Below are 15,078 nucleotides of genomic sequence, written 5' to 3' on the forward strand. Positions count from 1 at the left end.
GATGTTAGCTTATGCCTTTGCCTCTTTACACTCTCAGCTGTTTCCCCCCTCCCTTAAGTTAAAGCTAAAATCATCATGCAATTGCCAAATCTCTACTTAGCAGTCTGACAACGGTGGGCTTGTTATCCTTGTTACCACTTGCTGCAGAGCTTAACTAGAGCAAGTCCAGCAGATGAGGCAGGACCGGGTTATTCACTGAAGACACTGTTACCTGTCACTATGCACGTGAATTTAGCATCAGAGTCCTCGGACACAGAACGGGATTTGATAGTGGTTTCAAATAGTGGCTGTGTTTCCTCCGTCAGCTGAGAAATGATTGCGCAGAAGGTGCTCCTGGAAGATTCAAGAAGCATTTCTTAGAGATCAAAGGACCAGAAAAATCAAAGGGTCTGCTTTCTGTCTCATCTCAGCAGCCTGTGCTCTTGTTGTACGTGCCCTCTTCCCTCCCATCATCCCTACACTTGCTCATAAGTCCAGTCCAGTGTCAGAGCATTTGACTGATTTCTCCCTCCTAAGATGACTGGCAATTTAAAGTGTCATTTGGGAGACATTCCCTTTGTCTTAGCCCTTATGGCTATGGGGGCAACGAATGTCAAGAACCATTTTAGTTCTTTATTACAACAAAACATCTCTTTGGCCAGTCAGCAGGCTCAGAGCCAGACCTAACAAAGTAATTTCTGAACCGTCAGTGTTTCAAGTGCTGTTCTGTTCACTGGGATTTTTCTTTATTTCTGAAGAATTCTTATGTCATTTTAGGCCAAGTGTGAACTGAACACATATCAAGAACACAGCAGCTGTCTGAGAATTAAGAAAAGCTGGTAGTTGTGAGATAGCTCACTGAGGGAGACTGAGCCTGTCTGGCAGCTTTCTGAGCTTGGGAATTAGCTGGGAAACTGGCAAGCATTTCCTGCCTAACCTCTCACTGCTGCAGGTAGGACTCACAGTCCCTACTCCTTGAGTTCAGGCACTGACCTCAAAGTCTAGGCTGGGATACCCAAATAGCCAGAACTATCCAGTCAGTGCAATCTGTGAAGCTCCAAAGTGGGCCTTGAATTTCCCAGATATTTCAGCACTGTTCAATGAGAGCAATAAATCACTGTATTCATCCAGCACTGCCAACCCTGCTAAAGCATCACCAAGGGAGGCCCCAGAAGATCTGGGCTTTCTTAAATAAATTCCAACTTGGGTCTTCATTCAGATAATGCTCTGAGACTCTTGGAAACTAAGAACTTCTTATTTAATTTTTCCCTCTGCAATTAAAACACTACATGTTTACAGTAGGAGAGGGGACTCCATGGTCTCAAGCAAAAGGATCTTGGCAGAAACAGCAGATATTACAAGAGAATCGTAGCTGGCAGCTCTATTTATATAATTTTTAGCAGTGAAAGACATTCCTTAAACAAGTGATCAGCTTCTAGAGACATGCAAGGGGTGGAACAAACCCCCAAACCACTCCTGAGACAGCTCCACCACGAGCAGAAGGGCTCAGAGCACGTGGTGGGGGCTCCACGAGGAGGACCCCGGCCTCACAAGCAGCCCTTGGCTTGCAGGCAGGATGCTGGTGCTGCTGCTACTCATGCTCTACCTGCTAAGGAAGCAAACTTGTTGAGGAAAAACCCCACATTTAGCGTGAACCAGCAAGGGCAAGTGCACCGACAGGGACTGAGCAGACATGGCTGAAGGTGTCAGGAGAGCTCCAGGCACAGCAACTGCCTGTTCCATCTACCCTGAAAACTTACCTGGAGGCTGCAGTGTCATGATTTTCACTCTGACTTCCTGCTAGAATGGGTTTGTAAGAGACACAGGGAGATGAATCCCTGAGTAACAAACCACTGGAGTCTCACCCAGCTCCCAGGCACCTTGTGCTGGGTAAGGGTCGGGACAGGGGAAGCTCAGGCTGTTGCAAACCTGACTCATCTACTGTAGGAGGGTTATAAGCACTGTCTGTATCCAAACATACGTGTGGGATGGGGTAAAAAAACAGATTCCACAGCTCAGATTCTTTTCTGTGGAAACCAATGGTCCACAGGACACTGGTCTTCATACAGTTGGGGAGCCAGGAAAGGGCTGTGGGAGTCAAAAGCTGTTTCAAACCAGAGAAACCTTTCCGAAGTCCAATCTCAAGAGAAAAAATGCCCAAATGCCCATTTCCACAGAGCAAGGCAGACAATCCAATATCAAGGCAGTTACTGGTAGGGTTTTGATTCTCCCTTCAAAATACAGATCCCCAGTCCCATACCAGTAAATGCCTTTTAGATCCACAAAAAGGAACTTCCCAAGCATCAACGAACATTTCATACCCCAGCAGGAGAGCAACTGGGTCAGCATCTTAAAAATCAAGTGATGCACACACACACAGTGACACTCAGGACCCAGTTTAATCCCAGCACCACGCCACCAGCACCAGCAGGCAGCACCAGGAATAAGTCTGGTCCACTCAGTGCAAATCCCACAACCAAGTGAAATACAGCAAAGGCTACTGAATGGTTTAGGAAAGCAGCGTGGCCAGGAGCTGGGAGCTCCACAGGCTCAGCAGATGAATCAGAGACTTGCCCAACGACACCTGGCAGGAAGCCTGGAAGGTCTACTGAGTCTTTCAAAGAAACCATTGTGTTGGCCACAGGGGTTTTGGAGGCTGGGCACTGTGGGGCTCTCAGCTGACTCATTCCAGCTGCAAAGAGGCTCGTCCAATTCAAATTGCTTTCTAAACGAGTAATTCAGAGTATTCAAGGAATTCCACACAAAGCACCAGCCGCTTTTCCTCCGGGCCTTCCTGGAGCTGCATCCTTGGGGCAGAAAAAGCCCTGGAGACTAGGAAGGAACCCTAGCAATTCAGTAGCCTTTTCACATTAAAGAGGGATTTCCATACAAAAGCCTACTGGAGAAGGAGATTTGAGAAGTGTATTCCTCTTCATCATGATTTTCTTTTTCTGACTTTTTGGTTAGCAATCCCACAGCTACAGGGGTGTTCAGGAGAGGCTTTTCCCTCCACAGTCACTCCTCTACCTGCCATTGCAGCACACCAGCAATGCACGTGCATTTCCAAATGTGTTCTTTTCCCAAAGGCAAAGTACAGCTGTACAAGTGCATTTTGGGGCAGAGTCCAAGTGAATGAGGATACTCACAACAGTGGCGGGGGACGGGGGAAGAAAATTTCTGTCCTAAAAGTCTCAGGGCAGGTATATCCAATTTTTAATGTCTCTGTATGGAAGTCTCACTTTAATATCAAGAACACCCAACCTTTGGCTAAAAAAGAGGAATATTTCTTGCACCTTAATACAGAAATTACAATGAACATTCACTTTTCTGTCTGCAGTTCAAGAAAGTATTAGGGATCCAATCATGCAGAATGAGGCTGTTAGATCACTTCAGGTCTCTCGACTGATTAATTAGTTAGTACCAAAGCACTACAGGTTAGTCATGTGCAGGCAGATTCAGAAAAGTGTTTGGTCAGAACAGTTTAATGCAACGCAGTTTTACCTTCCTAAACTGGAGGGACAGAATCTGCTGCTTGATAAGCTAAGCAAAAAACAGCATAAAAACCATTAGAGAGAGAGAAGCATGGAAAGGAGCTGAAATAAACAAACCGTTACAGAGACGTATTAATGATGAGTCGTTTTGCAGAGGTCAGAGTTCCTATTTAAAGAAGGTACAGCTGCCTTAGGCTGCCTGCCAGGACGAGCAAGCCACATTGTGAATTGAAATCAAAGGCTGTAAAAATGAAATGGTCGTTAACTGCAGAGAACCGGTGTCAGGACATTTATACAAGTAGGTTTCTGAGAAGCAGCACCTTGAGCCTTCCATGCACCAGCGTTGTGCTCAAAGCAGGCAACTCCCCCCGGGAGGTGTCCAATTAAACAGCAGGAGGGAGTCTGGACCGGGCCCCCCCCTTCTCTGATGGCAAGCAGGTGGCCTGAGCTGGGTGCCCTCTGTGCTTCCAAGGACAGCTCCCGGGAGAAGCTGATAGCTCCCTAGTCACTACAGGCGGCTTTCCAGCCTGCCAACCAAATCACTAAGGTCTGGCAAAACATTTAAATAAAATAACAGAAGGAGATTTTACAAGAATCTACACGTTTTGCTTTCTTTGCAGGAGCATGTTGTAACATTAACTGATTCAGGGAACAAAATCAAACACCCGAGTCCTGCACAAAGGACACCCCGATGAGCTACTTACCAGTGGTCATCAGCTCTCTCTCGAGAGTGTCTTCAAGGACTCATGTCCTAGCCAAAAGGCCATACTGCCAGATTGGGACAGTGTGACAACCTCTGCACATTGACCTGGAGCAGTCAGAAGCAGTTCCTCAGGCCCTGAGCTCACCCGCATGGCAATGAAAAATCTAAAACTAACCAGGGACTGACTAGTCAACAGCAAGTAAGCTCAGGGATTTAATTGCACTGAGATACATAGTTGTGCCTATGCAACAACCTCACCATGTAGCCTCAGAAATGACTGCAGCACAGATATCCCCTCTGGGATGTAGGATACCAGACTCCCACATCCGTCCATGCAGACAGATCAAACCTTCTCAGCTTCTGCTGTGAAGACCAGTGAACCACCAAACTTCAGTGCTCTGTGAAGGTGCTAGAGAAGACAGCAGGAAGAACCACCTGAAGGTCCACCTGAAGGTGCACCTCTTCAGGTCTCCTACCCAAATGTGCAAGTCCCAGTCATGTGGAAGTCAGCAGGACTCCAAGTCTTGCCCTAAAAATGACGACAGAGAGACTCTGAAAAGTGCTTCTGACAACTGTATGTTCCACCTGTGGAGGCAGAACCTTTACATGAGTAGAAAAAAAAAAAGTAGTTCAGCTGGGAGGCCTGATGCTTTACACAAATCATTGCACATTTACACCAGGGGAAAAAAACCCTGAAGGGCTCACTGACTCTTCTTCAGGAGAGCAAAGACAGCAGAAGTTTTAGACAGCTGCTCAGGAGCAGCTTTAACCCAACAAACATGGGTGGCAGTGGCTTCACCCTCTCCACCCCCAGCCACACAATCCTGATCCCTTCCCAGTGCCAACTGCTGTTCACGAAGCCAGAGGATGCCAGAGATTGGGCATTATCCAGCTGGGAAAATCAAACATTAACCATAACAGGCTGATCATCACGATCATCACACACAATCCATCTTTCGTGTGCTGTGCTGGCCCATGGGAGAAGTCAGACAGAAGAACTCTGTCTGTCCAGCTGAGCTCCACCACCTGTGACATCCCTGTGAGCTCCATGTCCTTTCTGGCACTGCCAGGCACACCTTTGCACTACCTTCTTTACTGATCACCACTTCACCTTGTCCTCATCACTCACAGACACCCTCAGAGCTCCAAGAGCTCAAACTGCACCTTTTGCTGCTCTCACCCTGTCCTGACCTCCCAGGGATCCAGCTTCCTCCTCCCCATGCTCCTCCCAAGCACAACCACTGCAGGTGATCCCATGGACAGATTCATCCCTGCGCTCTGGGATGCCCCCAGGCAGCTCCGTCTGGCTGGAAACACAACTCATGGGCTTAAACTGTCTCAACCACCAACTTCTCAACTATAAACAAAACCATTTTGCTTACCACTGCAAGGGAAAAACATCCTCTTGCCCTCCAGGAATACTAAGGACCTGGCCATCCCTTGAGGGAAGATCCCAAAATCCTTGCTGGAAAATGCTAGTGTAGGCAGAAGTGTGGTTTTAATCATCATTTCTTGCATAAGACAAATGGGGATGTGTCTTGGCTTAGATGTAAAGAAAAGAGGAGTCAGAAGGAAAGGTGTCAGTGCCATGAACCCCTTGTGCTCATGCATGTGATCAAACACTGAACATTGACAGTGCTTTTTTTTTAATCCCCAGTGTTAAGGCAAGGTGGGCTTTATTCACTTCACATCCTCAGACAACGCTGAACGCTGGACTGAGGGTCTCTTGAGGAGCTTTGATATTATCAGAAGAAAAAGGCCATGATGTATTAACTGAAGTTTAACCTCAATATGCTAAATTTGCTTTTCAGACTAGAGTTTTAAACCCCGAGAGAGGAAGATCAAACTGTGGATGCTGCAGCCAGCACAGCCCTGCCTGCAGGCAGCTGGTGCTTCACTTCAATTACGTTCCAGCATATCCATGTAGAGCTGCAACAGCACAACTACATCAGACTCTGAACCCAATCTACCCACCTGGAAACCCCAGTGTGCCTGGTCTGATCCTTGCTGGGACTGGGCTGTTTGTGCCCTGGGCTCCCCAGGGACTTATTAGCACAAACAGCACAGGGCTCTGCTAACGAAATGCAGCATCAGCAGTGGATGTGTCTCCCTCGAGCGAGCTCAGGGCCATTACAGTTACTGGATGAATGTAAACGCTTATGTTATCCTGAGGAACCTGAAGTGGTGAATCAATCTCAAGTATAAGGCTTCTTTCTACTGGAGAAGTGAGTTCAAAGAGGTCTGCTCTAGGCATGTCCAGAATCAGTGGGAGGAGGCCAGCTCGGGCACACCTCACATCCATGAAATGAAGCTCAGCTTTTTATAAGCTAGTTCTGAAAATACAGGTTTGTTTATTAACAGCTGGACACAGAATTATACCCCTCTAGCACATACCTTCTACCAGTCTCAGTTCTTCTTTAAATTCTGTTGTATCAGAGGCTTTCAAATTCCTTCGGCCATTTATCATACTCTTAAATGTTTTAGCCCTTCAACTAGCCATAATTTCCTTTGGAAGTGAAGACAGCCTTCCCCGTTTTTAGGCACTTGCCAAATTTCAGTTTTGCACGGGCAGGAGGCAGAACTGTCAACACCACTCACGTTTTTTTAACCACTCAAGTTGATGGCCTGGGCTGGTACATCACCCCACTGGCACTGAAAAGTTAACTGCTTGAAAAACAAAGACGTTCAACCTCACACCTTTTCTAACCCTCTCATGCAATCACTCCATGAAACTGCCCTCTTTCAGTATTTCTTCTCCCCGAGATAAAGAAATCTTTCTCCTTCTGGCTCATTCCTCACATAGAAGTCAACAAGAGCTCAGGAGACCCTGAAATAGGCTTAACAGTGGCTCCATCCTCATATGGACAAGCACCTGGACTCGAGCTGCTTGAACTGCAGCAGTCATCAGTATTTTTTCTGTGCTTCTTCACAGCATGAAAATTGAGCCACACAAGCTGCCCAGCGCAGGAAGGAAACAGCAAAATGAGTCCATGACAGCAAAGCAGAGAGCTCTGAGTTATGTTTTGAGGGAAGAAGCATTGCACTAAAGCTCCTTGGGAAGCCCACAGAGAGCAGGGCAGCCTGTCCATCCCGGGAGCCGGACAGAGGGACAGCCCTGGCAATCCCCTTGCTGACTCTCTGACCCGTGACATTATTTGGCGTGTTTTGCACATGTAGACTTCCAAGTATAAGGTTTCCTATGAACTTGTCTGCCTCCAAGGTTAATACTACTTGAAAGAAATACAAGCCACTCCGAATACTGCCTCAGCTGTCGGCAGCAAACCCTTTTCAACATTTAAAAGCCAATAATGAAGCTTTCATGTACATATGGTTATGCTTAGGCCGCTTTTCTACCATGTGTCCCGCTCCTTATCAAGCACACCATGCACACACAGAAGGAGTGTGCTGGTGTTCATATACCATGGCAGCAGCTATCAGCAGTCCCTGATAAAGCAGCTGTGAGGGCTGTGTTGCTGTACAAGACACATTGTTATTTCAGATTGGAAAATGGATGTATTGAGTCTTTGCTTGTCAAGGTCACAGACTGAATCGATGTCAGAACTGCAGAAATATGGCATTTTTTTATGCAGGTAATTTACTTTGTGCTGAGATGAACACAGACTTGTGTGTAACAATTGAGAGTTAGGTTTCATTAACAGAGAAGGTGGAGAACAATAAATTAAGTTACACATTCCTGTATCAGCCTCTGTAATGCTCTGAAGATGGCTCAGATCTGTGTATTTTAACTCTGAATTATTGCTGTTTCTATGGTCCAAATTAAATTTAGAAAGACACAGAGGAATAAGAAATGGCAAAAGAAAGTAAAGCAAATATTGGACAATGAGATGCCCAGGAAAGGTGACATCCTCCTGGCAGCTCACGGTGCATAGAAAAGAAGAAAAGTGAAAGTAAAATTGCCTGTAACAGCTCTTACTCCTTCCTCTTCCTTGGACCAGGTGATGCTGTGAAGTGTGAGACTGAGTCACTATGAGATAACAGCCTCATTCACCCGAGACTCTCCTCCCCTTGTTGAAACAGAGCGAGGGTAGAGCAGGTTTTAATTTCTGCTGAGAACTGCATCTGCTGTGGCATGGGAGATGCCTTGTTTGGAGAGGACCACACACTCCCCTACACTCAATGAGATGGGATCTTTGGCCTGGGAAACATCTCCTTTTATGAGGTTTCCAGAGAAGACCAAAGTTCTCACACGTGATATGCTCTGTATTTTAACAGGGATCCTGAAGGGCACTGCTTGTCCAGCCCCGGTTCCTCCAGCCTTGGTTATCACCTACACACTCATCTCTGCTTGGCTTTCTAGGGGATATATGGACAGGAGACTTTGGAAAGGGGGCTGAAAAATCCCCCTTTGGGACTGCTTGGGATTGTTATTCAGTGTTGTTATTCACTGCCAAGGTGCCCCACTCAAACCAGATACCACTATGCAAGTAATTACACCAATGGGAAACAGATGCCTCTGTCCTACAGATCACAGGGTTTGAAGCTGAATCATTGACACCTTTACTTTTGCCTTTCCAGTGGGTACTGGCTGTCCCTCCTTTTAGAGTTTAGGACACTTCCATCCCACAAATCAAACTGACTGAATGCTCTCAGGTGCCTCAGCTGGCACCTTACCTAAGAGTTACACCACTCCTTGCCAAAGCAAGGTCACACAGGATGATACAGGTGCCCAGCTGCTGAAGAGGGAACTCCTCTGAACTAAACATGCTTTTCAGGAAACAAGTGCTCCTGAGTTTCCAGCACACTTTATTATAGCAACAATATCGAATGAAGGAGAAAGATCTATGTGCAAAGCAAGAGGGACAAGATTGGGAATGGTTTCCAGCCAGAAGAGCCAGGTGGCAAGGCTGTCTCCTGAGCTCAACTGCCACCCCAAACAGAGACAGTCATCCAAGAAAAGATCAGAGGCAATGTCACTACACTCTATAAATATCTGTGTATGATGCAGCTATGACAGTAGAAAGACACATAAGCAAGGAGGCAATGCTCTAACGAGACCAAGGAGCAGACACCTGCACGAGGCCAGAGGTGCACATTGCTGCCAGCAGAGGAGTTCACCTGGGACTCAAATGAAGATTTTATATAAAATTGCATCTCTCTGCACAAGACACTCTCCAGCCTCACTAGTTCTTACAAAAAGGAAACCTAAAGATATGTCCTGGAGCTGTGGCCTATGAATACAGCTAAGGCAGACCATGGAAAGGACTGACAGCTCCTCCTCCCATTTCGTGAAATAATTATAGTCAAGTGCTTTGAGACATAAGAGGGTTTAAAAAAACCCAACACAAACAAAACAGCTACCCCAAAATAAAAAAGTCCTGTCAGCAGCCAGGGGAGAAGGCAAATCACCAATCTGCTCCTCACATTGTCCAATATCAGGTATGTTAAAAGACCAGCAAAGGAAAGCCGGTGATCTCTTGACACTGAGTTGTCTGCTCACAGGAAAAATCCTTCCTAAATACCAGTTCCTGAGGGCACACAGCGTAAACACCCTGAACACTCTGTCTAATAAAAGGATTTATATTCTCTCTACAGTCATTTTCAACACCTCTATTCTTTTGGCCCCTGTAGCACCACCTCTGGCATATTCTACAAGCTAAAAAACAGAAAAAGCATGTTCTGGTTTTCAAATTCATATCCTTCAATTTACACAACATCCCTTTCCTCCTGTAGGATTAGGGAGACCAAGTAAGATCATCCAGGCTGCCCTCTACATATAATCCCAGAATTGTTTGGGTTGGAAGGGAACTTAAAGCTCATCTTATTCCAACCCCTGCTGTGGGCAGGTACACCTTCCACTAGATCAGATTGCTCCAAGCCCCATCCAACCTGGCCTTGAACACTTCAGGGATGGGGCAGCCACAGCTTCTCTGGGAAACTTGTGCCAGAAGCTCACCACCTTCACAGCCAAGAATTTCATCCTAATATCCCATCTAACCCTGCCTTCTGACAGTGGGAAGCCATACCCCCTTGGCCTGTCACAATCTCTTTGTAAACAATCTCTAGCTATCTTTCCTGCAGGCTCCCTTCAGGTACTGGGAGGCCACCATTAGGTTACCCTGAAGCTTCTCTTCTCCAGGCTGAACAATCCCAATTTTCTCAGTCTTTCCTCAGACCAGAGGGGCTCCATCCCTCTCATCATTCTGTGGCCTCCTCAAAGAGTCCTTCCTTTTTGGAAGTCCTTCCTATGCTGAGACCCCAGAGCTGACTGAAGAATGTGTCCAAGTCACCCCAGAAGCAGGGATTCCCAACTTCAGTTTCTTTTCCTAAAGATGCCTGCATGTACCTCTACCTTGTCACTACACTTTCTACTGCTTTAAGAATGGGTGAAAAGAGCAGGCAAATATTTTTATTAAATACACTTTATAAATACATATAAAGACAGCAACAGAGAAGCCTGAAAGAAACCCGCACTTTCTTTAGACCAGAATATCCATTTCTGTTTTCTAACCACCACAGCAGCCTCCCACCGCAATTCTGTGTCTGCATCACTTGTCCCATGCCTTTGTTAGCTCCAAACCCAAATCTGTTCTGTGTCAAAGAGAACTGCTCAATGTTATCTGCCGTTCAGCATGTTGCTCATCTTGCTTTTCAAGTTCTCCCAGGCAAGCTCTCCAGATGTTCCTGGACTTAATTAAACTCATAATTGCTTTCTGAAAGTCTCCTTGCTGCACCATTCCACTCACTTGCTTTCCATAATTGTTATGATCCATTATTTAATTACAGGACAAAAAGACCCACTTTATTCAACCCCTTACCCTACATCTTAGACAACAACAACAGTTTCCACACATCCTGGCTCAAGCTTTCACCACTTGTAGGGCTCCACAGGCAACAAGACTTTTATATGACTCTACCCTAACTCATCAGGGAAACTGGAAGTTGCCATGACAGGGAAAGGTCAGTTTTGCTATTTGGCAAATATTTATTCACCACTTCTTACAACAGAAGGGGCAGACAGTGGAGTTAACAGGCAAAACAAAATTGCCTTGCCACAGGCTTTGACAACCACAAACATAAGCGGATTGGAAAAAGGACTGGCCAGTTTGTGGAAATTGAATGTGCTGCAGATTTGAGTGTGGCAGCACAGAGTCCCTTTGCCAGGATTAGGCTCCCATGGATGGGAACTGGGGTGCAGCCCTGGCAGCACCAGTCTGACAAGTTCAAGGAGTTCAGGGCTCAGAGCATTGCAGAAATGGGCTGGATTTGCCATACATCAGCCACAGAGTCGATCCAGTCAGAAGACATCAGGTGCACTGCCCAGGAGACCAAAATCACTCCATGCCTTCCTCAGCAGATGTAAAGAAAACTTCAGGGGATTTGGGGAACACTGGAGGTATTGCTTGCAGGATGGATGAACCTTCCTTTATGGTTAAACTGATTAAAGCTGCAATTCGAGCACAGTCAGGGGGAATATGCTCAAGTCAAGCTATAGGCAATCCAAGCACCTTGAGATCTTCTTTATTAAATCCTCTCTCTGCCTGTAATCCACAGAATGGAGTCACTGGGCTCAGAGATTTTCCTGAGGCTGCAGGTTGTGGACCCTGTATTGGCATTTGTTGGTGCTGAAGATGCCACTGTGTGCAGCCAGACCACAATTAGCTTGCACCCCACGATGCCAGCACAAAGGAACTCAATTTAGGCAGCTCCACTTTGGTGTTACCCAGTTTTAACACCTGACTTCCAAGCAGCCCTTTTTTATGTCTTTTGGTCCTGTGTTTATTTTTATGAATGTCTCACTCTTTGAGGCATCAGTGTCTGACATGCTGGAAATGGATTATTTATAAACCATCAGCAGGGAAGAGGCACAGTCGTTTGGAGACTGAACAGTATTCCCAGTGCATTCAAAGTAATTTTGAGGCTTTTTTTGAACACCTCACACAATCACCGACACCTTTGGCTCCACTGGCACATCGCCCTGTATTTTTGTGTGAGCTACCCTCAGTCAGGCTCAGCTGACAGCATGTTTCTCATACTTTCTCCCCAGTGAACAAAGCCTTATTTCTTCCCCAGACCCTCTGCCTGAGGCCATTCCTGACCCAGGAATGCTGTTCTCATTGCTGTTGGCCCCTATCTACATTGTAGAAATGCCTTTTTGGCAATAAGATAAGGCACTAGTGTGGCCCCTCGCTCTGTGTCTGGTGTTGAGCAGCTTCACTACAATGAAGGCAGGAAGGTCAGTGCTGTTCCCTGAATTTAACTGGAGAGACAGACACTCATGTTTGTCAGGATTTCACAGGGAAGCCATCGACCAAGACCACATCAGGGTCTGCAGCTTCCTCATGAACAGAAGTGGAGGGGTAGCACTGATCAATCTCTGGTGACCAGTGATAGGACCTGAGGAAATGGCTGGAGCTGTGTCTGGGGAGGTTTAGGTTGGATATTAGGGAAAGGTTCTTCCCCCAGAGGGCAACTGGGCACTGAACAGGCTCCCCAGGGCAGTGATCATGGCCCCACAGCTGACAGAGCTCAAGGAGTGTTTGGGCAACGCTCCCAGGCACAGGATGGGATTGTTGGGGTGTCTGTGCAGGGCCAGGAGCTGGACTTGATGATCCTTGCAGGTCCCTTCCTTGATGATCCTTGCAGGTCCCTTCCAGCCCAAGATATTGCACAATTCTATTCAATGATTCCAGGACTCCACACACCCACCCAGTTACATGTGATGCACAACACCAATACCCCCTGCCCCAGCAACAACCACGACACCCCCAGCTCCTTCCAGGGGGCAAGAGGGACTAGCCCGGGGCCCACCAGCCCCTCTGGAGAGCCCAAGCCATCACTTGGCTTTTCCCCCTTGGGAATGGTCCGTGGGGAGAATCCCCACAGGGCATGATGAGGCCCAGGTGGCCACACCACTTCCAGCTGGGTTTGGGGCCGGGCGTTGCCTTTCGGCCTGGGAGGTGTCCAGCCTGCCCTGCTGCCCCTCCGGGCAGCCCGGACCGCCTCCCCCGCGCCTCCGGCCCCCGCCCGCCCTCGGCGCGTCTCCCGCAGGCGCCGTCCCCGGTGTCACTCGCACCCAGGGCAGCGGCCAGCGTGGGGACACCCCCCGAGCAGCCCGTTCCCCCGGGCCGGCCGCTCTCACCTGTTCTGGGGCCGGATGCCCAGCAGGTAACTCCGCCGGTCCGGCCGCGAGGCCCAGGCCGCGCTCTCGGCCTCCTCGGCGCCATCGGCGTGGCCCGATCCCTGCCCGTAGAGCCCGGCGAGGGCCCGGCGGGTCGAGCCCATGGCGGCGGCCGGACTGAGGCTGCCCCTGCCCGCGGCTGCCCGCCCTGTCAGTCACCGCTGGCATTTATAGCGACCCTGCACATGCCGCTGTCAGTCGGGGTGTTGGGGACGTGACGCAGCGGCCACGGCCCGGCCTCTCTGGGCTGGCTGCCCGGCCTCTCCCTCTCCCCATGGCTGCGAGCTCCACTTCATCTTTTGGGGAAGAAGTCTACATTTTTTTTATTTTTTTTATTTTTTTAAATAATAACCTCCACCTCAATGAGGGGAATTTCTCACACTTCAAATGCCCCTTCGCTCTGGTGACCAGTGACAGGACCCGAGGGAATGGCTGGAGCTGTGTCAGGGGAGCATTAGGTTGGATCTCAGGAAAAGGTTCTTCCCCCAGAGGGTGGTCAGGCACTGAACAGGCTCTCCAGGGCAGTGGTCACGGCCCCACGGCTTCCAGAGATCAAGGAGCATTTGGACAATGCTCCCAGGCACAGGGTGGGATTGTTGGGGTGTCCTGTGCAGGGCCAGGAGCTGGACTTCAGCCCTCCATGTCCCTTCCAGCTCAGGATATTCCATGGTTCTATGATCTCCCAGGATCAGCTACAACCTCCCCTGATTTCTTGTAGGCACGAGGCTCCCACCCTTGCTGGTGGCACCACTCAGCAGTCACATCCTCACACTGGGGTCTTATGCCTTGGCAGCCTGCTCTTTATCCCAGAATGCTCAGGAGAAGGTCTGTGATGGTATTTATAGTCTCCATGGAAAAGACAGCACAAAACAGGCTATAAAAGGTGGATATGTGTCACAAACTATTACCAGCAGTGATTTAATACCAAATGAAAACATAATGAGTAGTAAAATTGGATTTATTCTTGTTCTGCCTTCCTCTTGCCTGTCAAGCTGCTGCATCATGCGCCGCAAGCACATCACTGGTGGCATCGCATCCCTCCAGCCCTGGAATGATGGATAGAGCAGATTCACTGTGGATCACTGCCTGTGCACAGCTGCACAGCAGTGATTGCTGCAGGAGCAGGGAGATGATGGCAAATTGCTCCAGACTGGGAAAGAGAACAGGATTTGAGCTGATCCTCCTGGGGCGGGAGAGGCAGCGGATGCAACAGCAATCAGGGGCAGGTGATGGATCACTTGGAGCAGGACATTCCTGATTCCTTTTCCCAGCTAACACTGTGATTTGGAGGGTGACTTTGGATAGGCACTGGCACAAGGATGTGCATGGACACAGACAGTGTGTGCATCACCCATACAGGTGATCACAGGGTGCACTATGGTGGCAGGTGATCACATTATTAGGCACGTAAATGGCTGAATACCAGAGAAGATACTTAATCTTGGCAAAGGCAAAGGAGATGGACCTCCTAAGACATTTGGATGTGGTCCTAAGAAATATAAGGAAAGGTGGTCCCAGAGGGCTGACTGAAGACCTTGTCTTCTCCAGGCAGTGAAATAGCAGATGAAATTGCATAAAACAAACATAACATGATCCATCGGGGAAACCACAATAGTCATTTTAGATAGGCAGCAGTGGGCTCTGTGTTGGCTAATGCCACTTAGGAATAATCCATCTCTAACAGAGTACAGTAGACCCAAAAAAAACCCCAAACCTGAAACACAGAGAAGGTCAGCAAGGATGAACCAAGGTCCAGCCTGGCTGCT

General features: G+C 48.1%; 1 protein-coding gene across 3 annotated transcripts in view; it reads right to left on the reverse strand.

The window, feature by feature from the left end:
• The window catches only part of ALPK3 (alpha kinase 3), a 33,677-nt gene extending 20,231 nt beyond the window's left edge, over window positions 1-13,446 (reverse strand). Inside the window, exons 1-3 of one of the 3 annotated variants that reach the window (XM_032699659.1) lie at window positions 13,274-13,446; window positions 3,481-3,519; window positions 212-333 (exon numbers count right to left, since the gene is read on the reverse strand). In XM_032699659.1, the coding sequence (XP_032555550.1) occupies window positions 212-333; window positions 3,481-3,519; window positions 13,274-13,416 (304 nt within the window). In that variant the 5' untranslated portion in view covers window positions 13,417-13,446. Of the gene's footprint in view, window positions 1-211; window positions 852-3,480; window positions 3,520-3,587; window positions 4,231-13,273 lie in introns of those variants that run through there. The other 2 variants (XM_032699658.1, XM_032699657.1) reach the window with 2 other exon arrangements.
• Window positions 13,447-15,078: the final 1,632 nt, after the last annotated feature.

The sequence above is a fragment of the Chiroxiphia lanceolata genome, chromosome 12 (genome assembly GCF_009829145.1).
Source record: "Chiroxiphia lanceolata isolate bChiLan1 chromosome 12, bChiLan1.pri, whole genome shotgun sequence".
In the NCBI taxonomy this organism is placed as follows: Eukaryota; Metazoa; Chordata; class Aves; order Passeriformes; family Pipridae; genus Chiroxiphia; species Chiroxiphia lanceolata.